Raw genomic sequence first — 25,571 nt, 5'->3', positions numbered from 1 at the left:
ATAATTACAAGGACAAAATTGTTGCACTTTTTAAAGAGACTAAATCAAGATTTTTATTCTTCAGGATTAAATTGTCACAAGCTTACACATTTAAGAACTTAAATGATCATGTACCTTTTTTTAAAATATAATATTTACAACTTACAGTTTTTGTTTACCTTTTTATCTGTGTTGTCTAAAGTTGTCTAATGCCATTTGAGAAGGATGTGGATTAAATGAGTTAGATTAGAAAGAGATTTAGAGTAATATCCCTAGCATTCCTCATATTTTAAAACATAATAGTACACCTTTCAATTTTTTGTACCTTTCTATCTTCACTGTCTAAAGTTGTCTAATGCCATTTGAGAAGGATGAGGATTAAATGAGTTAGATTTTTTTTTTTAGTGTTAGAGATAATGTTTTTAGCATTCATCATATTTAAAACATAGTAGTTACAACTTACAATTATTTTTACCTTTCTGTCTTCACTGTCTAAAGTTGTCTAATGCCATCTGAGATGGATGTGGATTAAGAGAGTTAGATCACAATTATTTCAAACAATGGCCTTAGTTGTTGAAACTTGAAAAATTACAACTATAGAAACCAAAATATTATGTTTTGAAATACATAGACTAAAATGAAAAATTATTACAGAATAACTAAACCTTATAAGTTATAATTTTTTTCAGGTAGAAGTATAATTTTTAAAAACTTCTAATAGCCAGTGAAGTCAACTCCGTTCTTGACCAGAAACTATGGCCAAACTTTCCATGCTACATTTTGACTTTAACATTGTCTTTTTTCAGAAGTCTCAAAAGGGTAATTTACCAGGACAGTGACTAAGAGCCGCAATATTTAAGACTGTGGTCTCCACATAGACTAAAGAGACTGCAACTAAACCCGTAAACCACAAAATAAAAGTCTACTGAAAATTCTATTGAACGGCTTATGTCATAGAGTTCAAATTGCTATTGTCAAGATGGAAAAGAGCATCAATGAAAACGCTATTTGTCAGTGAAACTTTGACGTTTCTACAATGAAAATTGTGCTATTCTCAGCACTGCTGATGCCATTTTATTGGTTGTGCCTTTGTAAGTCTTAATGGTTTTCATAATGAGTTAGAGGAATAACCCCAATTCGACTCCATTATTGCTTATGCATTACTTTGGTTTGCTTAGTAAATTTTGTTACTCCTATATATATTCTGTGGTTTAAGTTTTCTTAGTCTTCAGCATGGCTGTTTTAAGATCTAACTGTGAAGCTTAGGACTCAATGAAGTTTATTCTTTTTCTCATGAGTATCATAGTTTATATACTGTTTTTCTCATCTCTCATAGTTTTCACAGCAGCAGAAACTTCATCCATCACACAATCCCAGCCCCTCAGTTACGGAAAGACCCTAGTTTCCCCAAGTGGAATCTTCGAACTCGGTTTCTTCAATCTTGGAAATCCGAACAAAATCTACCTTGGGATTTGGTACAAGAATATTCCACTTCAGAACATGGTTTGGGTTGCAAACAGTAGCATCCCAATAAAGGATTCTTCTCCAATTTTGAAGCTAGACAGTTCTGGCAATTTGGTCCTTACACACAACAACACTATTGTTTGGAGCACAAGTTCTCCAGAAAGGGTGTGGAATCCGGTGGCAGAGCTCTTGGATTCTGGCAATCTTGTGATAAGAGATGAGAATGGAGCAAAGGAAGATGCATATCTGTGGCAAAGTTTTGATTACCCTTCTAATACTATGCTGCCAGGAATGAAGCTTGGATGGGACCTCAAAAGAAATCTTAGTACTTGCCTGGTAGCTTGGAAGAGTGATGATGATCCAAACCAAGGAGACTTATCTTTAGGCATTACCCTGCACCCTTATCCTGAGGTCTATATGATGAATGGAACAAAAAAGTACTATAGACTTGGACCATGGAATGGCTTGCGTTTCAGTGGCATGCCACTTATGAAGCCTAATAACCCCATTTACCATTACGAGTTTGTCTCCAACCAGGAAGAGGTTTATTACAGATGGAGCCTAAAGCAGACAGGTTCAATATCAAAAGTGGTACTTAACCAAGCCACACTAGAACGTCGTCTTTATGTATGGTCAGGGAAATCATGGATTTTATATTCAACGATGCCACAAGACAACTGTGACCATTATGGATTTTGTGGAGCCAATACATATTGCACCACTTCTGCATTACCAATGTGTCAATGTTTAAATGGGTTCAAGCCTAAGTCTCCTGAGGAATGGAACTCAATGGACTGGTCTGAAGGATGTGTCCAGAAACATCCACTTAGCTGCCGAGATAAGCTCAGTGATGGGTTTGTACCTGTGGATGGCTTGAAAGTGCCGGATACTAAAGATACATTTGTGGATGAGACCATTGATCTAAAACAATGCAGAACCAAGTGCTTGAATAATTGTTCCTGCATGGCATATACCAATTCAAATATAAGTGGAGCAGGCAGTGGCTGTGTTATGTGGTTTGGTGATTTATTTGACATCAAACTGTATCCAGTTCCAGAGAATGGGCAGAGTCTATATATAAGGTTGCCTGCGTCAGAATTAGGTAAATACTTTTTTAACTTTTCCAATTAATCCTTTTATTATTCTTCTCACCAGAATTTCAATCATGTTTTGAGAATATAAGCTTGGTCCTTCAATATGGAATTTAACCATTGTTGTTTTGCTTGATCAAATTCAACCATGAAGAGTCTATCAGGCACAAGAGGAACTCTAAAATAATAATTGTAACCTCCGTTGCTGCAACTTTAGTAGTGACGCTTGCTATTTATTTCGTCTGCAGAAGGAAATTTGCCGGTAAAATTTTTCTCACATTTCCTTAAAAATATGGGTGACTAGTTCTATATATATCATATTTTAAATGGAAATTCTGCTAGTCGTCAATACCCTTGACAAATGCTGTTACTAGTCTTTTAGAGTATCCTTTGAAATCTAGGTTTAGTGGCCTTATAGCAGGGTTCTGTTCTGTGTCTCTTGGACAGAATTTCATAGTTTTTGAGGTTTAACAATGTTGAGGCATAAAAAAAAAAACTCACAAAATACTATGATTTATTTTCCCAGAGAAGTCATGAAAGTTGTGTGCATGATCTAGATCTCTCATTGCTTGCTTTGTTACAAATAATAAGATTGATTTTGTGTTTGATGAAAATAAACCATGAAGATCTCTGCCCCGACATGGACACAACAAAAACTAATTGCTATCACAATTAGTGGGATACTTTTATTTTACATTTTTGTCATATACAGAGTCAGAAGGAACATAACTTTTTGTCACTAAAATCACGATAGCTCTCTATCTCTTTCTCTTTATATATATATATATATATATATATATATATAGAGAGAGAGAGAGAGAGAGAGAGAGAGAGAGAGAGAGAGAGAGAAGTTGTAAAATTGAAAATTGGAAATGCTTAAAATTATCAGGAAGCACCTGTAGTGTAGTCATACCTTAACGGGGAATTTGAGGCCAGGTGGCCTTTTAGCATAGCCATGAACCTCATATTGGTTTAATGATCGGAGTTTCAACTTGCTACATATTAAAGAAATTGAGTGCACACAATATATTTTTTTGTTTCCTTCTCTAATTGAATATTGCAGATTTAACCTCTTCCAATCCCTCCTCATGTTTCATTATATCGTTGACTGCTTTATTCCTTTCTTCCTTGTCTAGATAAGTCAAAGACAAAAGAGAACATTGAAAGTCACATTGATGACATGGATGTGCCATTGTTTGATCTGCTAACTATCATTACTGCCACCAACAATTTTTCGTTGAATAATAAGATTGGACAAGGTGGTTTTGGACCTGTATATAAGGTAATTCAATATTTAAGAACTTAACAGATAAGTAACCCTGGATGTGCCATTGTTTGATTTGTTGTTATAGAAAACATATTCTCGAATGAATGCAATTATGCAGGGAGAATTAGTGGATAGGCGACAAATTGCTGTCAAGAGACTATCAACTAGCTCCGGACAAGGAATAAATGAGTTCACAACAGAAGTAAAACTGATTGCAAAGCTTCAACACCGAAATCTTGTAAAGCTCCTTGGCTGTTGCTTTCAAGAACAAGAAAAATTACTAATATATGAATACATGGTTAATGGCAGCCTAGACACCTTCATTTTTGGTATGTCATATGAATAATGCCTGCCTATATTAGGTGAACTTATGTTGTTTTACTTAAATTCTTATTTAGAGGCTTATTAATCTTGAATATCTAAATACTAAACAACATATTTGCTTTTCAAAAAAACAAAAAACAGATCAAGTGAAAGGTAAATTACTGGATTGGCCCCGGCGCTTCCACGTAATATTTGGAATTGCTAGAGGACTTTTGTATCTCCATCAAGATTCCCGATTAAGGATTATTCATAGAGATCTCAAAGCAAGTAATGTTTTACTTGATGAAAATTTAAATCCAAAAATATCAGATTTTGGAACGGCAAGAGCTTTTGGAGGAGACCAAACTGAAGGAAACACAAAAAGAGTAGTTGGGACTTAGTGAGTGTTGTCTTACTATACTACATTACTACACTTTTTTTTTGTGTGTGTCGTGATTGTTTTCTCTAATTGTTTCATGTAGTGGATACATGGCCCCAGAATATGCTGTTGCTGGACTATTTTCAATCAAATCGGACGTTTTCAGCTTTGGCATTTTATTGTTGGAGATTGTATGTGGGATAAAAAATAAAGCTCTTTGTGATGGAAACCAGACTAATAGCCTTGTTGGTTATGTGAGACTCAAAAACTTACTATTTATTTATGCCAGACTTTGAACATAAATAATTAACCTTTTTCTCTTCTTTTATGTTTCAGGCATGGACACTTTGGAAAGAGAAAAATGCTTTACAGTTGATTGACTCAAGCATAAAGGACTCGTGTGTTATCCCAGAAGTACTGCGATGCATCCATGTTAGTCTCTTGTGCTTGCAACAATACCCTGGGGATAGACCAACCATGACATCAGTAATTCAAATGTTAGGGAGTGAGATGGAACTGGTTGAGCCAAAAGAGCTTGGTTTCTTTCAAAGCAGGACTTTGGATGAAGGAAAATTAAGCTTTAATCTAGACCTAATGACTTCAAATGATGAGTTAACCATTACCTCATTAAATGGCCGGTGAAAGTTATTGAGCCAGCTGAAAATATTGCACTGACGCACAATTTGATTGCAAGTACGTACATTCACTACCAAAGGAGTATTGATTCAAAAGTTGTTTAGTTGTGCTTATGTATTAACATAATTTCGTACAAAATTTAACCACAGGTTCTTAAAGTGATATTATTTCTTTTCCATGGGCAAACAACTGATATTAATAGCATAAAAGTTGCATGTTGTGGTAAAGGATTCACTGTCCCTGCGGATTGCATCACTACATAGTAGAACCTTAGCCACGAATTACATGTTAGTCTGTTACTGGTGACAGGAGGATAGGCCTAACATGATGCTAGAAGCTGAATTAACAAAAAAAATACGATAAGAAGATAAGTGAAACAAGTCACTGGCATTGATCAACACCGAAACAATTCTGCCACTGCAAGGTGATGGAAGTACAATTTCAGGACCTCACAATGATAGTGAAAGCTGCTATGATAATTCATATATTTTAATATCCTTTTTGCTTCCCTGTCACACATTTGAATTGAATTAGATAAAGTTTGTATTGATGTGTTTTATTCGGAGTAAGCAAAAATGTAGTAATTCTAATGTTTTAGTTTTCTTTGTTCTTATAGTTTTTCACTCTCAGCCATGAGTGACTAAACTCTGTAATCAGTCTTTGGATTTTAATATCATGTGTGTTGAATTGAGACCTTGTGCCCCAATGGTTTTAGTTTTACTTACTGTTTAAGTTAATAAGATTTCTTCACCTTCATCTTTAGAATCATGTTGGTTTTAATGAATGAAACCACTTGTGCTGAACTCATTGCTGCGTTGTGTTTAACTCTAAATATATTCGAGATTTATGTTAAGAAGAGGCTTACTCGACTTAACCCATGGATGAAGCACTTATGTAAGTTCATGTACTTGAAGAATCAAGTTTCTAGCAATGCTTGTTTGTTAAGGCTTGAGATTTTGTGACTTAGATTGGTCTTGAACCTTGGAAGAATGCTTGTTATTTCCTTGTATTGACCAACCAAATCGTATTATTGGCACTTGTCTCAATGGGGAATCTGCATTTCAGATGTCCCTTGTTCATTTGGTTCCTTTTTTTTTTTTTAATTGCCAAATGTTTGTGAAGCATTTGAAACGGCAATCTCTCCTCATTCTCCTTTTACCCTTAAGTTCTTCTTCTCAACCACCAGATGAATCTTATATTTCCTGTTCATTTGGTTCCAAACTGAACATTTAGCAGGGATACCCCAACCCCCAACAAAAAAAAATTAAAAATTAACCACTAACACAAATCCATTGAGAACAATTTCACCTTGAACTGTTTGAATCCTTTTATTTCTATATTTACTTAACGACATAAACAAAGGTCAACCTATTAGCAAGATTACTAAATAACTGCCTACGTCATATCTTCTTTGCACCTTCCCAAAAAGCATACCTCACTCCCTAACTAAAAAAATGCAAAATTTTATTTGGGAAAAGGAATTAAAAAGAAGTTTTTGATTTTAAGGAATAAAAAAATATAAATTTTTATTTAGGAGACAAAAAAAAATACCCTTTAGTTTTTTATTTGATCGGTAAGAATTGAAGATAATATGAGCAACTTTACAACAATCACAATTCTGTTGAACTAATCGAACTAGACTCTTATGCTAGACTATCTAGTTTGAGAAACTAAAAACATAAGCTTTTATTTTTAAAACAACTACGTTCTAATTCAAAATATCTATGGTAAAATTAACTCTCCCAAGAGAATGTTTTTTATACCTAAGACTCAATCTCAAAATCTTAATAAAAGTTATGCATGTACCACTTGAAGCAACTGTTTCAATTCCATTGAATTATTTTGGTTAAATTAATTTTTTGTCCTTTAATTTATTATTTAAATTCAATTTGTTCCTCTAATTTTTAAAAGTGATTTAATTTGATCTTCTAGTTTTTTTTTGTTCAATTTGGTCATCCAATTTCTAAAATTAATTCATTTTTTTGGAAAATGTTCATTTTGTGGTGGTTTAAAACCATTTAGTGACGATTTTGAATTGTCACAAAGTGTGATTTCTTACTATTTAAATTTAAGGACCAAATTGAATTGATTTTAAAAAAATAGAAGACCAAATTGAACAAAAAAAATTAAAGGACCAAATTGAATCTAAAAAACAAATTAAAGGATCAAATAACTAATTTAACCAATTATCTTTCATAACATTTAAATAATCAGCTTATAGAGCTAAACTTCAAAGTTCATTTGTGATACCCTTTACCCCTCACATTTATGTACTAATAATAAAAGGAATAAGAAATCATAATTAATTAAAAAAATTTAAAACACATTTAAATAAAAGCATTTCAAAAAAAGTAAAAGACTCACATTCGCTTTTCTAACATCATAATAAAACTTTCCCAAATAAATATAATAAAATCATCTCTGCTTAAAACAAGGTCATCCAAGACTTCATGCAATTAATATAAAAACATATACTCCAATGTCACATCCTATCAAAGTATTGTGTTCCCGCGTCGTCTAGTACGAGGTTCTCTGTGACACCCTCTACCCCGACATATAAGTAAATAAAATATATAAAAAATATCGGTAACCAAATTCACACGGGTAAAAGGTTCACATTCACTTCACTATTATCAATTAAAACTTATAAAAAAAATATATTCGGCTCGAAACAAGGCCATCAAAATTTAAAAAAATATTTTGTTAAATCAGTGAGATAAAATAAAATAGACTAACATTATGCAATTAATATAAAATTTATGCCCCACTGTCACATCCTATCAGAGTATTGTGTCTCGACGTCCTTCAGCACAAGGTTCCTTTAAGCACTTCACCTAGTCATCTGCTCCCCCGAACACAAGGTTCAAGATCATCACAGGATCCAAACACAAACAACAAACCGGGAGTGAATTATCACATTCTTAACTACTAGAGAAGAACAAAACAACATATAGTAGCCAAATACAATTTACTTAGCATATCTCACATTATTTCATCACTTTGTCATTCAAAATTCACTTTTCAATCATCAATCAAACCTTTCAATCATCAATCACAATACACAAGAATCACACACTCCGATCAAGACATAATAACACATCAATTTCAAAATGAACAATGAGCAAGCGCCTGAGACAGTTATGCTAAGACTTAAGCTTATATGCAATGTGGTACCATGTCAGTGAAAAACCACCCTAGGGCGCTTAGGAGTACATAACAAGACACACCACACAATGGGTTTGTCAGGTCACTCTCACTAAGTAAGATCATAAGGAGACCAGTCAGGGTCATGATGTTTTGCGAGAATGCTCCAACCATATGGGATCAGCATAGACTTAAAGGAGCACTCAAACCCGGTGACCCCCAAGGCCTACACTCCAAAGAGTCCATCAGGGTCTCTCCCTCCTGATTCAGGTCCAACCCCTAAAATCATTTTAGTACACAGACACTGCTAGTGAATTATATAATACCCACGACCTCACACTCGTGTCTTAAACACGTACAACATATTGCGCTACAATTTAACACTGGTTCCTAAATAGGAACCTACACTTTCTCTTTAACACTGGTTCCTAAATAGGAAACCTACACTTTCTCTTTAACACTGCGCATTTACACTTTTCTCAAGATAACACTGGTCGGGTTATTGTACAATTCACAGCTTACAACACAAATAATGTCACATCAAGAGTTAATCACACACTTATTCACAAGCAAAACTCATTCACAATTTCACATCTCATAATGTCATAATCCACCATCACATGTTTTCACGTATCTCACAATTCAACACATGTTCTACTTTACACTTTTACTCAATCTCAATAACAATATTATAATCTCAAGGCAACATATTATTCCACAATTCATCACATATTTCATTTATAAGCATTGCTCATGAATTATACAATACCACGACCTCACACTCATGTTTCAACATGTTTAACATAATTGCGCTACAATTTAACACTGGTTCCTAACTTGGAACCTACAATTTTTCTTTAACACTGCACATAAACACTGGTCGGGTTATTGTATAATTCATAGCTCACGATATAATTAATGTAACATCAAGTGTTAAACACATCCACTTATTTACAATCGAATATCATGTCCACACTTTAACATCTCATAACATCACATCAACAATCTCATAACATTCTTAATGATATTCATAAGGTACAACATACACATGTTCATCAAATTTAACCATAATATTCTCAAACTCTAATACTTAATAATTTTTTGAATCATACTATAACACTCTACAATATTATTTATATAAATTATTAATATAAATAACTATCATTCTATATATATAAACTAGCATACATCATATTGAATCACAAATTACAAAGTAAGCTTTCAATGCACAAATTCTAAATAATTATATGAACACTTTGGTCAATTTCAATTATGATATTAATTTTTTAAATTATATATAAAAACCTAAACAACAAGAAAAAGAGAAAATACAAAATCAATATCTCTCTCTAAATTTCTCCTTTATTTCATCAATTCATATTAATTAGAAAAAGTATTTGATTGATAGGGTTCACGCTCAACACAATAACATATCAATTTCACAACAATTGGTCTATCAAACATATATAATTCACTGTAATAATTATAAGGATAAAATGAAAATTGCAAAAACACCCCAAAACTCATTCCAATTGATATCTCTAAGGATCCCTACACATGTTCTCGCTAATTCCCAATTGTGAATAACTCATCCCTTACCTCTAAGCGGGCTCACGTGTCTTCAGCCAGCGATAGCAGCATCTCTAGTGGTTCCCTGAGATTCCTCCAATTTTTTTCCTCAGCTGTTTCGATAGAGTTCCCAAACGTCAAAGAGACAGAAAAGGGATTGAAGCCTCCACTTGTACTGTCATCATGAGATTTATTTTTCTCCCCCCAAAAAATATTATTTCCCAAATCCCAACGTTGAAAACGTGCGAAATTTAATTTCGAACATTATATCCAAATTTCATGAAAATCCAACGGTTAACGAAACTGAGATCGTAGTTTTATCGAGACAGCTTTGGGTTTCAGCGGGAAAGGAAAATGCTACAATGCGAGGGGTATTTCTTGTAGCTCAGACATAATATCGAAATCCCCAACGGTGAAAATTCTCGGAAATGGGTTGCGAACGCGGTCCTCAAATTTCACGACGATCCAACGGTGAATGAGTCCGAGATCGTCATTTTTCTGAGACAGGTTTGGTGGCCTGCGGGAAAAAGAGAGGGTTTTGGGAGAAAAGAAAAAAAAAACGAAATTGTGAGGCAGAAGAGGCTGGGGAGTCAGTCCGAAAACTGACCTAGCATGTTGCTATTTATAGCTAGGGGCATTTACGACCTATTATTTACTATATTTATTTATTTATTATTTATTATTTTATAAAAACAAACTTTATTTTATTCTCTATCAAACAAATAAAAATAACACCCTTTTATTTTCTCTCAAATCATTATTTTAATTAATAATTATATCTCCTTATTTATTTATTTATAAAATCTCATCATCTTTTTAAAAATTCTATTTATTTATAAATAACAATCTTTTTTAATCTAGTTTACGAAAATCGGGATGTTACATTCTCCATAGTCATTCACCTAATCATCTGTTCCCACGAACCCAAATTTTGAGATCATCATAGGATCCAAACACAAATAGTACACAGGAAATGAGTAATCACATTTCTAACTAATAGAGAGAAATGAGACAACACAAATATACATATCATATAAATGAGATATAACTTACTTAACATAGCTCACGTCATTTCACCATTTTGTTGTGTAACATCACATCACAACACGTCTCATTCATTTTCACATCATTCACGTACTCAATGATGAAAACACAATATCACTAAATCAATCAATATCGATCAATACACAAGCGTTATGCAACAGATACACTAAGATTCAATCCTACATGCAATGTAGTTGTAACATCCCATTTTTTGTGAATTAAATTAAAAAGGTTTTTTATTTAAAATAAATAGAGTTTAAAAAAATGATGAGACTTTTGTAATTAAATAAATAAGGAGAAATAATTTTATTAAATAAAATAATGGTTTGAGAGGGAAAAAAAAGGTATTTTATTTATTCATTTGATAGGGAATAAAATAGAGTTTTTTTTATAAAATAAATAAATAGAGTAAATAATAAGTTGTAAGTACCTCTAGCTATAAATAGAGACGTGTTAAGTCAGTTTTCACATTGACGATGCCTCCTTTTACTCTTAATTTTTATATGTGGATTGTCGTGAAATTTTGATATGTGATTCGTGATTTAATTTCTCACACCTTCACTGTTGGGATTGACAAGAGAATGTCTGTGAATGGAGAAAGATGCATCACATGTAAGACCACAGAATGGAGGCTTCAATCCCTTCTCCTTCTCTCTAACGTTTGAGAACCCTAACAGAGCAACCGGAGGAGGAGTTCTAGAGAGCACCAAAAATGCCACAATTGATAACGAAGAACGCTTGAGTGACTACATCGAGGTGAGGGATGAATTATTCACAATTGGGGATTAGTGAGAACATATGTAGGGATCCTTAGAGTATCAATTGGAATGGGTTTTGGGGAGTTTCGGTAAATTTTTATTTTATCCTTATAGTTATAATTGTGAATTATATATGTTTGATAAACCAGTTAATGTCTCAATGAAAAATTGTTGTGAAATTGATGTGTTCTTGTGTTCAGTGTGAACCCTTAAAAAAATTGAACTCTTTTTGTTAACGTGAATTATATTCTAAATAATATTATTCAATAGGGGTGTTCAAAACCGAACCAACCCAAATGGAAAACCGCAAACTGCAAAAAAAAAAAAAAAAACGAAATCCAAACCAAACCACGAATTTTTGGATTAGTTTGTTTTTTTTTTTATAGAAACCGAGCAGTTTGGTTCGGTTTCGGTTTCTAGCTGAAAATCTAAACCAAACCGAACCAAACCACATATTTACATATTATATATTTTTTGTTTTTATTTTAGTACGTGTGACATTACCCATTAGGTGCGGATTGCGTTTCAGTTTCACTATTTGCGTTTCACTTATTTTTGTGTTGCGTTTCACTTACACACTACTAACTACACAAAAACTTTTAGCGCTGGAGGTAGAGTGCTTAGTTGTTACAAGAGTTCTCTTACCCCAAAAACCGTTGAAGTTTTAGTTTGTACACAAAATTGGTGTCGATGTTCGTCATTGACAATGGAGGATGAAGAGTTCGAGGATGAATTTAATAATCTTGAACAAGGTATTTTATTTTTATTTTAAACTATTCTAGTTGTTTATTCTTTTTTGTGTAATTTTTCGTTCATACTAATTAAATTTTTTTATATATTTTTAGAAATGGAATTAGTGACTTTTCTTTTATCGCAAATAGGTTTAAATATTTTTTTATATAATATAATCTATTTTTTTATTTTTGTTCTTATATAAAATGTGTTTATTTTATTTAAATATATTTTTTTATTATTGAAAGAATTTTTAATCTTCAAAGAACAGAAAATAAAATAAACGCATTTAACCTTCCAATAAAAATGAATGAAGGAATGCTCCCAGACAGATTGTTGTTACTGATATAGGGGATCTCTAATCTAGACGATGTCACATTTATGAATTCACCCAATTAACTAAACTCATTGTGTGAAAGCCAAATTGCTTGCAGTGATGGGATGTAAAAAGGGATGGAGGAATGCTCCCAGTGAAAGAATTATAACTCAAATCAATATAGACAAGATTGTGCAGTCCTTCAAAGTGAGATGATGGGATTATATCACTTAAATTATTATGAAAAAGGTCTAAGTGGGTAAGATTTTTCGCCATACCAAAGGATGGCATTGGACCTATGAAGCTGTTAAATGACAGTCTAATTTATTTATTTATTTAACGACCTACTATTAATAGTCATTTTAGGTGGTTCAGGGTGATTCACCATATCTGGCACTTAAAATTGATTCTAATGACGCTTTTCAACTTTCTTGAGAATGATGTTTTTCAACTTTGTGCTTGAGAGATTGGGATTTTACCACGTAAAATTATATTTGTTGTCACTGGGGCTTTATATTTCTATCGGTGGTTGGTTAATGGCTCCACTTTGAGTGGTCAATGCTTTTTCTTCATCCAATTGTAAAAAGGTGCAATGGTGCCAAAGTTTTGAATCGAAATCATTATTGTATGTGTTGTTCTTGCATTTTTCTATTAATTTTTCATTATCGAACTTATGTTTCTTGTAATCAACGACTACAGTAAAATAGTGGTCCAATGTAATTTTTCCACTAGACACTGCTCACGGCCAACCTTGATAGTTATTTTCACAATCTTCACCAAAATGGACCTCATCATTGAGCAATTTGTAAATGTCATGATTTGGCAAATCTCCGATTAATTTTTTAAAACTTTTATTTTAATCAATCAGCCTCCAATAAGAAGAAAGCTTAACTTTTAAATTCTACAAGAAAAAAAACAATAAAATAAATGCTATGTTAATGTTTTTTCCTTACTTCAACAATGTATTGAATCGAATTAATGGGTTAAATTAAAAAAAAGGATCACTAAAATTCATTTCATTTGCTATTTTTTTTTAAATACCGAAACATTTTAATGATACAAAAGGCTCCTTATTTATTAATTGGGTTTATTTTTTTGTTTAGGTAACAATTGTAAATCTTTCAATGGACTATTTTGTTTTTGAATTTTAAAGGATTTTGTTAAAATTCATGAGCATTCACCACGCATAATTTATAATTGATTTTATTTAAATGCATATTTTCTATATCCAAAAGTCTTATTTATGATAGTGATGAGACTTACAATAATCCTTACATCTGTCAAGAAAGAATTTTCAATTCTATATTGCTTGCTCAAAATAAAATGGTCCTTATATTAAATGCTGTGAGATTTTCACCATATTCAAAAAAGAAAATGTAGTTTTTCCATTGGGCCCTACTCAGCAGCTTCCAGTCTACTCTAGCTGTCTACTCGTAACAATTTTCAATTTGACATAATAAACTGCCTAATTTTTGACAGAGGGAAGGCTCTTGGAACTTGCAAAAGAATTATTTTGTAGTTTTCGGATAACTTCTAAAATGGTTTCAAAAGTAAAACAGTTTCTCTAATTTTTTTTCTGACTGGTTAAAAAATCCCAGGACCACTGAAGGTTTGAAATCATCTTCCAAACCATCAAATCACAGGGAAGACTAGCATTTAACGAAAGCTTCTCTTTACAATAGAAATAGTATATTATACTCCTATTAATAGAATTTACTGAAGAGTTAACGTCTCATGCAATAGTAATGTCACTGCAGAGGATCCATTGCCCCATGATTGACACATCTTACAACAACAATCTTCACTGCTGAGTCAACTTCACCAAGTCAATTTCACTTGCTCATTTTGAGGGTCTTCTAAATTTACTTACATAATATTTCATTTTGTGGGGTCATCCATTCATCTCCTTTCACACTTCCTCTTATCTTCCAACAATCTTGTTTATGGTCAATTAGATGAAATTCTAAACTCTTCCTCCTCTGCATTAGATCCTCTAGTTTTATATATAATTATTTCAGAGTCCTATTGATGGTGCAATTTGCATAGATAGAAATTCAAAGGCGAAACTTCGATGTTCTTGCTGAGTGCAGATATCTGGGTCCCTAGAGAAAGCCAACATTGAACAAAGACTTTCCAACATAAAATGTGAATTTTTAAACACGACCTTCATTTTGTCTACAATTAAAACTTCTGTGAGCGAAGGTGTCACTCATAATTATCATCTACAATGAGAATTGTGGTTTTCTCAGCACTTATGGTGATGCCATTCTATTGGTTGTGCCTCTTTAACCACGTCTTTGTGGTTTCAGGCCTTTGTCTTGATGATCAGAGGTCTTTGCTGCTCCAACTCAAGAACAACATCACATTCATACCCTGGGCATATAGAAGTAGCAGCAGGCTGAAGTCGTGGAATGCAAGTGATGATTGTTGCAGGTGGATGGGAGTAACCTGCGACACCGAGGGTCATGTTACTGCTCTTGACCTCAGTGGAGAATCAATCTCCGGTGGATTTGATGATTCAAGTGTTATTTTCAGTCTTCAACATCTCCAGGAATTGAATTTGGCTTCTAATAATTTCAATTCTATCATCCCATCTGGATTTAACAAGTTGGACAAGTTGACTTATCTGAATTTGTCATATGCGGGCTTTGTGGGGCAGATTCCAATAGAGATTTCTCAGCTGACAAGGTTGGTTACTCTTGATATTTCTTGTCTTTCCTACTTAACTGGGCAAGAGCTGAAACTAGAGAACCCAAATCTACAAAAGCTTGTCCAAAATCTCACCAGTATTAGGCAACTGTATCTGGATGGAGTAAGTATAAAAGTTCCAGGACATGAATGGTGCAGTGCCTTCTTGTTGCTGCGTGACCTGCAAGAACTTAGCATGTCACATTGCAATCTCTCAGGACCTTTGGATCCTTCCCTGGCAACTCTTAAGAATTTATCAGTCATTGTTCTTGATCAAAACAATTTATCATCCCCCGTGCCTGACACATTTTCCCATTTGAAAAATCTGACCATCTTAAGTCTTGTTTATTGTGGGTTGCATGGAACATTTCCACAGGGGATATTCAGCATTGGATCATTGTCAGTCATTGACATATCGTTCAACTATAATCTCCAAGGTGTCTTTCCAGACTTCCCACGGAATGGATCTCTTCAGATTTTAAGAGTAAGTAACACAAGCTTCTCTGGAGCATTTCCAAACTCTATTGGTAACATGAGGAACTTATTTGAATTGGATTTTTCCTATTGTCAATTTAATGGAACACTTCCCAATTCACTGTCAAACCTCACAGAACTCAGTTACCTGGACTTGTCATTTAACAACTTCACAGGTCAAATGCCTTCACTTGGTAGGGCAAAAAATCTCACGCACTTAGACCTTACTCATAATGGTTTGAGTGGTGCAATTCAATCATCTCACTTTGAAGGACTGGATAATCTTGTCAGCATTGGCTTGGGTTATAACTCAATCAATGGGAGCATTCCTTCATCTCTTTTTACACTCACACGGCTGCAAAGGATTCTGCTTTCCCACAATCAGTTTGGTCAACTAGATGAATTCACAAATGTGTCTTCTTCTAAATTAGCCACCCTCGATTTAAGTAGCAATCGTCTTTCAGGGTCATTTCCAACATTTATATTACAGCTTGAAGCACTCTCTATCCTCCAACTTTCTTCAAACAAGTTCAATGGATCAATGCATCTAGATAACATTTTGGTTCTCAGAAATTTAACTACACTAGACCTTTCATACAACAACTTATCAGTCAAAGTGAATGTTACAAATGTTGGCTCATCTTCCTTTCCCAGCATTAGCAATCTAATATTGGCATCCTGCAACTTGAAAACTTTCCCTGGTTTCTTGAGAAATCAGTCCAGATTAACCAGTCTAGATCTCTCAGATAACCATATCCAAGGGACAGTGCCCAACTGGATTTGGAAACTACAGATTCTTGAAAGCCTTAATATTTCTCATAATTTGTTGACTCATTTGGAAGGACCTTTCCAGAATCTTTCTTCCCATTTGTTGTACCTTGACCTTCATCAGAATAAACTTCAGGGGCCAATACCGTTTTTTTCTAGAAATATGTTGTATTTCGATCTTTCAAGCAACAATTTTAGCTCTATTATCCCACGAGACTTTGGTAATTACATGTCTTGCACATTTTTTCTCTCTCTCTCAAACAATACTTTGAGTGGCAGCATCCCTGATTCCCTCTGCAATGCTTTTTATCTTAAAGTGCTTGATCTTTCCAATAATAACATTTCTGGAACAATTCCCTCATGTTTAATGACAGTGAGTGAGAACCTTGGGGTGTTAAATCTGAAGAACAACAATCTCTCAAGCCCTATTCCTAATACAGTCAAAGTTTCTTGTGGTCTGTGGACTTTAAATCTTCGTGGAAATCAATTAGATGGGCCAATTCCAAAGTCTCTTGCTTATTGCTCAAAGTTAGAGGTATTGGACCTTGGATCAAATCAAATCACAGGTGGCTTTCCATGCTTCTTAAAAGAAATACCCACGCTTCGTGTCTTGGTTTTGAGGAACAACAAATTTCAAGGTTCCCCAAAATGTTTGAAAGTCAATATGACTTGGGAGATGCTTCAAATTGTAGACATTGCTTTTAACAATTTTAGTGGCGAACTGCCAAGAGAATATTTTACAACCTGGAAAAGAAATATAAAGGGTAACAAAGAAGAAGCTGGGTTAAAGTTCATAGAGAAACAAATTTTGGACTTTGGTTTATATTATCGAGATAGTATCACAGTTATCAGTAAAGGTCAAAATATGGAGTTGGCTAAAATTTTGACAATTTTCACATCCATTGATTTCTCGTCTAACCATTTTGATGGACCTATACCAGAGGAGTTAATGGATTGGAAAGAACTCCATGTCCTTAATTTGTCAAACAATGCTTTGTCTGGTAAAATCCCATCATCCATAGGTAACATGAGCCAACTAGAGTCCTTGGACCTTTCACAAAACTCTCTGAGTGGAGAAATTCCAGTGCAGCTTGCAAGTTTGTCATTCCTTTCATATTTAAATCTCTCCTTCAACCATTTGATGGGGAAGATCCCAACAAGTACCCAACTTCAATCATTTCCAGCTTCTTCTTTTGAAGGCAATGATGGACTATACGGTCCTCCATTGACTAAAAATCCAGATCATAAAGAGCAAGAGGTGCTGCCACAACAAGAATGTGGAAGGTTAGCGTGTACTATTGATTGGAATTTTATTAGTGTTGAATTGGGATTGATTTTCGGCCACGGAGTTATTTTTGGTCCACTCTTAATTTGGAAGCAATGGAGGCTATGGTATTGGCAACTTGTGCACAAAATTCTTTGTCAGATCTTCCCTCAGGTGTATCTTGAATATGTAACTTGGAGAGGACAAACATACGAAGCTTTAAGGTGGAGGCATTAGTAATTAATATCATGTTTGCAAGTAAGTGAAATCTAGACACAATATTCTAATTATTCTTTCTAAATGTTTCCTTTTCCGAATTTGATAGTTGATTTGGTTCTATGCCTTGATGCCTAAAAGATAAATTTGCAAGGAATATGTATCGGAAGCTTGAAAATATATTATATATGCTACATTTTAGTCACTACTATGATAAAGTGATTTTTTCTCTTCATAAATAATAGCTATTAATTGATATGATTAAATGAGTAGTTTATGATATACTTGTTAAATGTTCTTGTAAAATAAATATTTATCTATCTGTAGTATATAAAGTTAGCAAATGTAGTACAATGAGACATATCAACAACATAAAAAAATTCCATTATTGTATCATTGATATTGGTAATTTGTTAATTTCTCCAAAAAATCTTTTTTTTCTCATCCACTTTATCAAATGTTTAATGCATATTTGAGAGAGCTTTTATGAATATAAAGTTACAATATTAGTCGCATTGTCCTTAAACTATCTTTTTTTGTGATGTTCAATTACATTTATTTTGGGTAACTAAAATCAATGAGTACATGACTGCCAATGATTATAATTATATTTTCTCCATATATAGTTTCAATCTCATTCTCTGTTCTTGTGTTTTGTATTCCAGGATTAACAAATAAGATAAGTGCTGGTGGAAACAGGTCTGGTCGGTAACATTGTCGTAATTTGTTCAAGGTCATATGTGGAGTAATAACTCTTTCTGTATCAATATGTTTCAACTATGCAGTTTGTTTGCTTTATATTTTCTACTCATGCATTCAGTATTGCTAAATCTGATGTGAGAAATGAAAGAATGGAAATGGCTTTGTTATATATATATATATATATATATATATATATATATATATATATATAAACTGAACTACATTGACTTATCAATATTAGTATTATATTTATTTTTACAATTGTGATTATTTACGTTGCATTTATAGATAGAAAAACATTGTTAGGATTTAATTTCAACTTTTTTGGCTGTGCATATGATTGCATTAAGGAGTGAAAGCCCCAACCACTTGAATTGAATTATTGCTGGATTTAATTTCAATTAGTTTATAAAAGTCATGGTTTGATCAACTTTGTAAAATTGTCGTTAACAAAATTATAAGTGAAATGAAAGAAATGATTTTAAAAAGTATTAGAATATGATAATTGTAATCCGAATTTCTATGAATATGTTTTTTTTTTAAATAGTCATTTTTGTCCCTAAATATGTAATTCACCAATAAATATGTCTTAAAAAATAAAAATAAAAAATTTAGTCTCCCACAGAAGTTTAAAAAGTGCAACTAATATATTTTGTGTTAACTTCCTATCCGTCCATCACCATTAATAAAATAGCTTATGTGATACAGAAGACAAATTTGTCACTGAAATAATTTTGTCAACGTAGTCATATCTAATGTCAATACGGGGACATATTTGTCATATAACATTTTTTTTACTTTTTCTTTTCCACTCATAAATGCATCCCTGAAAGAATAAAATATAAAATTTAGTCATGAAAGTGTAAAAATTGTAACAAATATATCTGAACGTTAATAATAAATTATGACTAATTATTATAATTTGAAAAATTTTCTAATGATTGCGATAATTTTATTTTAACAAATTCGTAAATTAAATTTAGTCTAAAATAAAAAAGAATACTCATTTTATAAATTATAAATAATTTTTTTACACTCTCATACTTGATGAAAGACTCAAGTAAAAAATGCTTATTGTAAAGCATTATGGTTAAATTAGATCATGAATAGTTTTTAGGAAAAATTGCAATGATACTTTTAGTTTGTAAAAGACACTCACCTCTTTTGGAAGGATCTTTTTTAGGTTATGATTTTTTAAATGATCAGTCAATAAAAAATAATTTTGTATGATTTAAAAAAATAATTTAAAAATCAACAAACTTTTATTATATCATTACATATTCTAATAGACATTCATATTTTATGATTCTTTAAAAAAACAATTAAATACTCATACATACTAGTTTTATAAGAATTTTTTTTTCATAATTTATTATTAACATTCGGATATATTTATTATATTTTTATTCTTTCAAAGACTAAATTTTGTATTTTTATCTCAGGTATGTATTTGTGAATTAGAAAAAGAAAAAGTAAAAAAATATTATATAATAAATATGTCCATATACTAACAATTAAAAATGATCAAATTAACGTGAGACCTCACCAATATTACCATAAAAACTTATTTTGAACTTCCTCAATCTAGATTATCAAACATATCACTTTATATATATATATATATATATATATATATATATATATATATATATATATATATATATATTCTTGTTTATCTTTCTCTCTTAAGTGTCAAATAGCATTTTGGTGTCCAAAAATCATTTTTTGTTTATCTTTCTCTCTTAAATGTTTTGTAAATGCCTAACAAATATTTTTGCTCCCTAACAAAGGTCAAGCTGAAAGGTATTAAGAATAATTGTGAACAAAAAAATTTCCAATCTCCACTCACTTTTCCCTTTTATCTCTTTATTTAATTCAATTCATACTTTTTTCAATCTTCATATGCCTTTTGCAGCTTCGCATTGGCAGAAATGAGATGCTTCCATAGGCAGTACCCTTCGTCTTGGCATGGGGACCCTTCTGGATCCACTTCAGCTTATAGCCCAATCAGCACCTACCCCGTTCTGAACCACCTTCAGCCCCACAATCCCCGTTGATGCCTTCACCTTTGCTAACAGATAGAGGCGTTGCCAACGCCGGGAAGAATGGGATTTTGGCTTTCTCGACGGCGTCTATATATCTATGGTTTCAAGTGAGAGAGAGAGGTTAGAGTTTCAACCCATGTCACCATCTAATTAGCCAATGAACTAGCTTAGATCACAACACACGCAGGTTCACACATATTTGAAGCTAACTGAGGATAAAAAGAAATACATTTAAATTTTGGTAGGATGAAAATCACCAAAAAATTTATAGAGATAAATTCTGAATATTTCAACCATTAATATTTATAAAAATAAAAAAAATATATTTTAGTCTTTTAAATTTTTTTTTAAAAAATCTAAAATCACATGTTGATATGATACCATCAATGATTTTATATTTTTGAAGAATGAAATTAAAGAAAAAGTTTTATAAGTACCAAAATCAAAGACAGTTGAGGTAATAAATGTGGTATTCCAAACGGAAATTAATAAAGGAAATCACAAAATATATGATGAAGAAATTACTTATAAAAAAAAATATGATTCTCTTTCATACCACGTCCATTTTCAATTCTCTTTCTACGTTTTTTCCATTCATATTATATCTCTTTTTTTCTTCTTTTTTTCTTTCCCACTTTCATTATCTTTATTTTCTTTCTTATAAACCATTTGTTTGAGTAAGATGAATTGTTTAAGCAAGATTTCAAACTCTATTATTATAAACAAATAAAATATAATTAAAAGAGAAGATATAAAAAAATAGTTACATTTCTAATAAAAACTAATTATTTATAAAATGAATAAATATTACACACTTAATTATAATATAACATGATAACCTAAACAAAACTGATGTACATGGCATTTCTCATGCATTGCCAAAATCAAAGGACACTTCTTCCTAAGTTCCTAAAAACTTTTTAGTTCTTCCACCCCCACTTGCTAATTATAAGAAGGCTTTTATATTCTTGGGTCAAAAGAAAATGAAATGAGTTCTTTTCATTCCTATTCCCATTGCAAGACCATTAGAAAACAAAAGGAAATCATTCCATTAATTAGAAAAAGTAAAATAATGCATTCTTCTTTAGCTTACTTTAATTTCCACGATAATCATTACTACGAAATGAGTTCTTTTCATTCCGATTCCCATTGCAAGATCATTAGAAAACAAAAGGAAAGCATTCCATTAATTAGAAAAAGTAAAATAATGCATTCTCCTTTAGCTTACTTTAATATCCAATTTTATATTTTTTATGATGATTTTCAATCATCTTTAAAATTGTCATCATAAAAAGTGTTAATTTTCTAAGATGGTTTTAAAATCATCTTTAAAACTTGGTTTTTACGTTGGTTTATATAAAAATCATCTTAGAATATTTTTTAAAATAATAAAAAAATTAAGTAAAAAACGTCTTAGAAAGTAAACTTTTTAGGACACAATTTTTTATAGAACAATCTTATAATATTTTTTTAAAAAAATTGAGGATTCTAAGACAGTTTTTTTTTTTAAAACCATCTTAAAACTAAAATGATTTTTTTTAGAAAATTGTCTTAAAATAAAAAAATTAAAAAAGTTTTAAATTTTTTTTCATGCACACAAATGCATACTTCCAATTATTAGCCTGAGACAGTTTATAATTTTAAGGCCTTAGAAATTGACAAATACCAATGAACGTAAAGATTTTTTTAAATTTTTTTCATGTTACAAACTTCATGACAGAGATATAGCCAAAAAAATATTAAGGCAACTATAAATTAGATGCATAAAACTAAAAATTGAAACAACAACCAACAGCAGCAATACAATAAGTCCAAAGAATTTATCCCTAAAATCTCAATGACCAAGAATTAAAAATCAACATGATAAGGAACTATAGAAGGATTTAGAACTCAATGGTTTGTCTATAGACATGATCTCAATGACCTAAAATTATTTCATTTTTATTTAAATATAATTAAAAGGTTATAAATATATACAAATTAAATTTTAATTTATTAGAAAAAAGTAAGTACACCATTAATAATAAACTGTCACAAAATAAATAAATGAAATATGAAGAATTAAAATTATTTTATTAATATTTAAATTATCTAAGTAAATATTTACATTATATGGATAAATACTTTTCAATGGTTGTTCTTCCTAATAGAGGTAAGTCATTAACACACAAATTTTTTGCACCACACTTCAATGTCTTTGTCCATAGAAGGAATTGTTTTTGGTTTTAGAATAAGAATAAATAGAGTTTGACCTTGACCTCTCAAGTATCGTGGTTGCACTACTATAAAAAAACTTTTCTAAGACGGTCAAAAACAGGATACAACGACGATTGTCGACCATCATAGAATCTCACGTCGTGGAAACTTGAAACTTTCAACGACAGGCCAAAAAACACCATCTTAGAAAGCGAGGAATTTTTGAAGATAGTGCTTACGTCAATACCGTCTTTGAAAGTTAGCGTTCTAAGACAGTGCTTCCGTCAGCACCGTCTTAGAATGCTTACTCTCAAAGATGATACTTACCTAAGCACTGCCCTTGAATTAAATATTATTTTTAATTATTGATATTTTTTCTGCTTGATATCTCATCATAAAAATAAATAATTAAAAATAATTAATATTAGCATGATTGTAATTAATATTAATAGTAAAATTTATTTTTTAAATAAATATTTAAATGATAGATTAAATCAAAATAAGAGGTTTATGTATTATTTATATTTAATCTATCATTTAAATATTAATTTTATAAATAAATTTTAATATTAATTACAAGAGATTAAAAAATAAAAATTCCTAAGATAATTTCATATAAAATACAAGTTATTATAATTTTTTATATAAAGTTACTATAATTCCTAAGACAACATGGAAGGATGGAATTTTAATGTTATATGAACTTTATAACATACAATATACTGTCAAATTGTAGATGACAAGTTTAACTCACTTGGGCGGATTACTATCTGATTTGCAGGTAGGCAAGCACTCCACTAGACAATCATGACTGGGCTCCAAGAAGTATGCAATCTGTAAAAGGAAACAGCACATGGATGAGCAAGATGCACGATTTTGCCAATCTTTGCACGTTAAAGTTGTGACATACAAAGATGCATAATCAAAGAATGGACCAAAAATTGTAAAGATTAAATTTTGGAAAATAATAACATAAGTCAATCCTGGTGGCTGTAGTCAATAATTGTCCTTAGCATTGTGAATTACAATGCTAGTAGATAATAATAGAGAACCACAAGATTACAAGTTAAAGCTAAAACTTGAAATATTATTGATATTTGACCAGATAAATGTATTAAGCACATACAAATTCAATTTTAAAATTCTAAACTTAGAACAAACAACAGGATCTTTAGGGAGACAAAATATATTATGGCAGTGTCCAAAGGAAATGGTAGAGTTTGTGTCTAGATGCCTAACTTATTGACAAATTAATATTAGAGCACCAAATTGAGGCCATAATGTAACAATTGATAACTTACCACACATGCTACGTGCCTTGTTTGAGCCAAATTGAGGCCATAATGTAACAACACCAGGTTTGATTGGTGTTCTAAAAGGCCAAGCTCTACCAAACATTCTCTTTCTCACTAGGAGGCCTCTCAGAACCCCTAATTGTTTGCAACTCTTTGGTAAGGTTCCATTTTATTTGGACTACCAAACATTCTCTTTCTCACTAGGAGAGGCCTCTCCGGAACCCCTAATTGTTTGCAACTCTTTGGTAAGGTTCCATTTTCTTTGGATGTGGGAGCATCGGGGAAATGGTAGCATGGCTCTAGTATGTTGTACACGTTAAGCCCATCAATGGCATGATAGCATAGCAATGATGACCATGTACCCAACAAAGAGCCAGTATTGTTAATTAGTTTTTATCATTCATAATAATAATAATAATGAGCCAGTATTGTTGAATTTCCTCATTAGAAATTTCAAAAGGACAACCACAAGTTCTTTAGATATGCATGCATCCAAGTTAGAGCTGATAAGGTTAGTTCTATCTAGTTTCTATCTAGTTTAATTCTCAAACTTCATATATCTCTAAAATCACACACACAGCAAAAAGTTAGTATTTATATATTTAGTTTAATTCATATATCTAGTTTAATTCTCAAACTTTATATATATATATATATATATATATATATATATATATTACTTTGAAATAATAATTAATTTTATATGTTTTCAATGAAATTTAGTATTTACTATAATTGGGACAAAATTACCCAAAATCCAATAAGTACACACATACCCAACAAGCAAAGGAAGTTGCTTATAATTTAAATAAGCATTGAAGCAACATGAATCTCCACCAATTTTCATGAATTATTATGCTTGCCATATTGACTGGACTTGTCATTTTCATACATCAAAATATCAAAATCAAAACATAATGTGTAAGAATGGATCAAAAGCCTTATGTTCCTAACTATTAATTTCAATCATAAAGCTAATAGTTGCATGGTCTAAAATAGATCAGTTCCACTTAAACATAATAGCTAGTGAATGTACATCCTCTGCCTACAATCTCACCTCCCCAAAACCATGCAAAACACTCCAGTCCAAACAAAGCAGCAAAACTAACTTTTTCCAAGTTTAGGTCCTGCCTATTTTTCACAAGGTTCTTTGCATGATCTAATTCCTTCCATAATGAATTGTAACGATGAGGAATACTACAGAAAATAAGTAACAAGTTCAATGCTTGAAAGAACATACC

The 25,571-nt window shown here is 31.8% G+C and overlaps 2 protein-coding genes across 5 annotated transcripts; both read left to right on the top strand.

Annotated features, from left to right (window-relative positions):
• The first annotated feature begins 896 nt into the window (after positions 1–896).
• Positions 897–5,810, top strand: LOC100807167 (G-type lectin S-receptor-like serine/threonine-protein kinase At4g27290). Of its 4 annotated transcripts, none has more exons than XM_041014362.1 (9): positions 897–1,070; positions 1,328–2,545; positions 2,689–2,796; positions 3,671–3,816; positions 3,920–4,130; positions 4,267–4,504; positions 4,587–4,737; positions 4,820–5,176; positions 5,269–5,810. In XM_041014362.1, exons 1-8 carry the CDS (start codon positions 1,016–1,018, stop codon positions 5,123–5,125), a joined length of 2,433 nt encoding a protein of 810 aa, XP_040870296.1. In that variant the 5' UTR covers positions 897–1,015; the 3' UTR covers positions 5,126–5,176; positions 5,269–5,810. The 4 variants fall into 4 exon arrangements, with proteins under 4 accessions (XP_040870296.1, XP_006576520.2, XP_006576519.2 ...); XM_006576457.4 differs by having other exon boundaries at positions 898–1,070; positions 1,325–2,545; XM_006576456.3 differs by having other exon boundaries at positions 1,053–2,545.
• Positions 5,811–14,743: 8,933 nt separating this feature from the next.
• On the top strand, positions 14,744–18,875 carry LOC100806632 (receptor-like protein 6). Its single transcript, XM_014773525.3, has 2 exons — positions 14,744–18,134; positions 18,758–18,875. Exon 1 carries the CDS (start codon positions 14,910–14,912, stop codon positions 18,111–18,113), a length of 3,204 nt encoding a protein of 1,067 aa, XP_014629011.2. The 5' UTR covers positions 14,744–14,909; the 3' UTR covers positions 18,114–18,134; positions 18,758–18,875.
• Positions 18,876–25,571: the final 6,696 nt, after the last annotated feature.

Source organism: Glycine max, chromosome 3 (genome assembly GCF_000004515.6).
Source record: "Glycine max cultivar Williams 82 chromosome 3, Glycine_max_v4.0, whole genome shotgun sequence".
NCBI lineage: Eukaryota > Viridiplantae > Streptophyta > Magnoliopsida > Fabales > Fabaceae > Glycine > Glycine max.
The sequence above is the reverse complement of the archived record's forward strand: the minus strand, read 5'-3'. Positions and strand labels throughout refer to the sequence as shown.

Excerpts from the sequence above, each read along its gene's own strand:
- LOC100807167 (XM_006576456.3), top strand. The coding sequence starts at position 1,252 with ATGAAGTTTATTCTTTTTCTCATGAGTATCATAGTTTATATACTGTTT. Across the intron at positions 2,546-2,688 it reads GTTGCCTGCGTCAGAATTAG|AGTCTATCAGGCACAAGAGG; the intron begins GTAAATACTTTT and ends TCAACCATGAAG. Across the intron at positions 3,817-3,919 it reads GTTTTGGACCTGTATATAAG|GGAGAATTAGTGGATAGGCG; the intron begins GTAATTCAATAT and ends GCAATTATGCAG.
- LOC100806632 (XM_014773525.3), top strand. The coding sequence starts at position 14,910 with ATGAGAATTGTGGTTTTCTCAGCACTTATGGTGATGCCATTCTATTGG.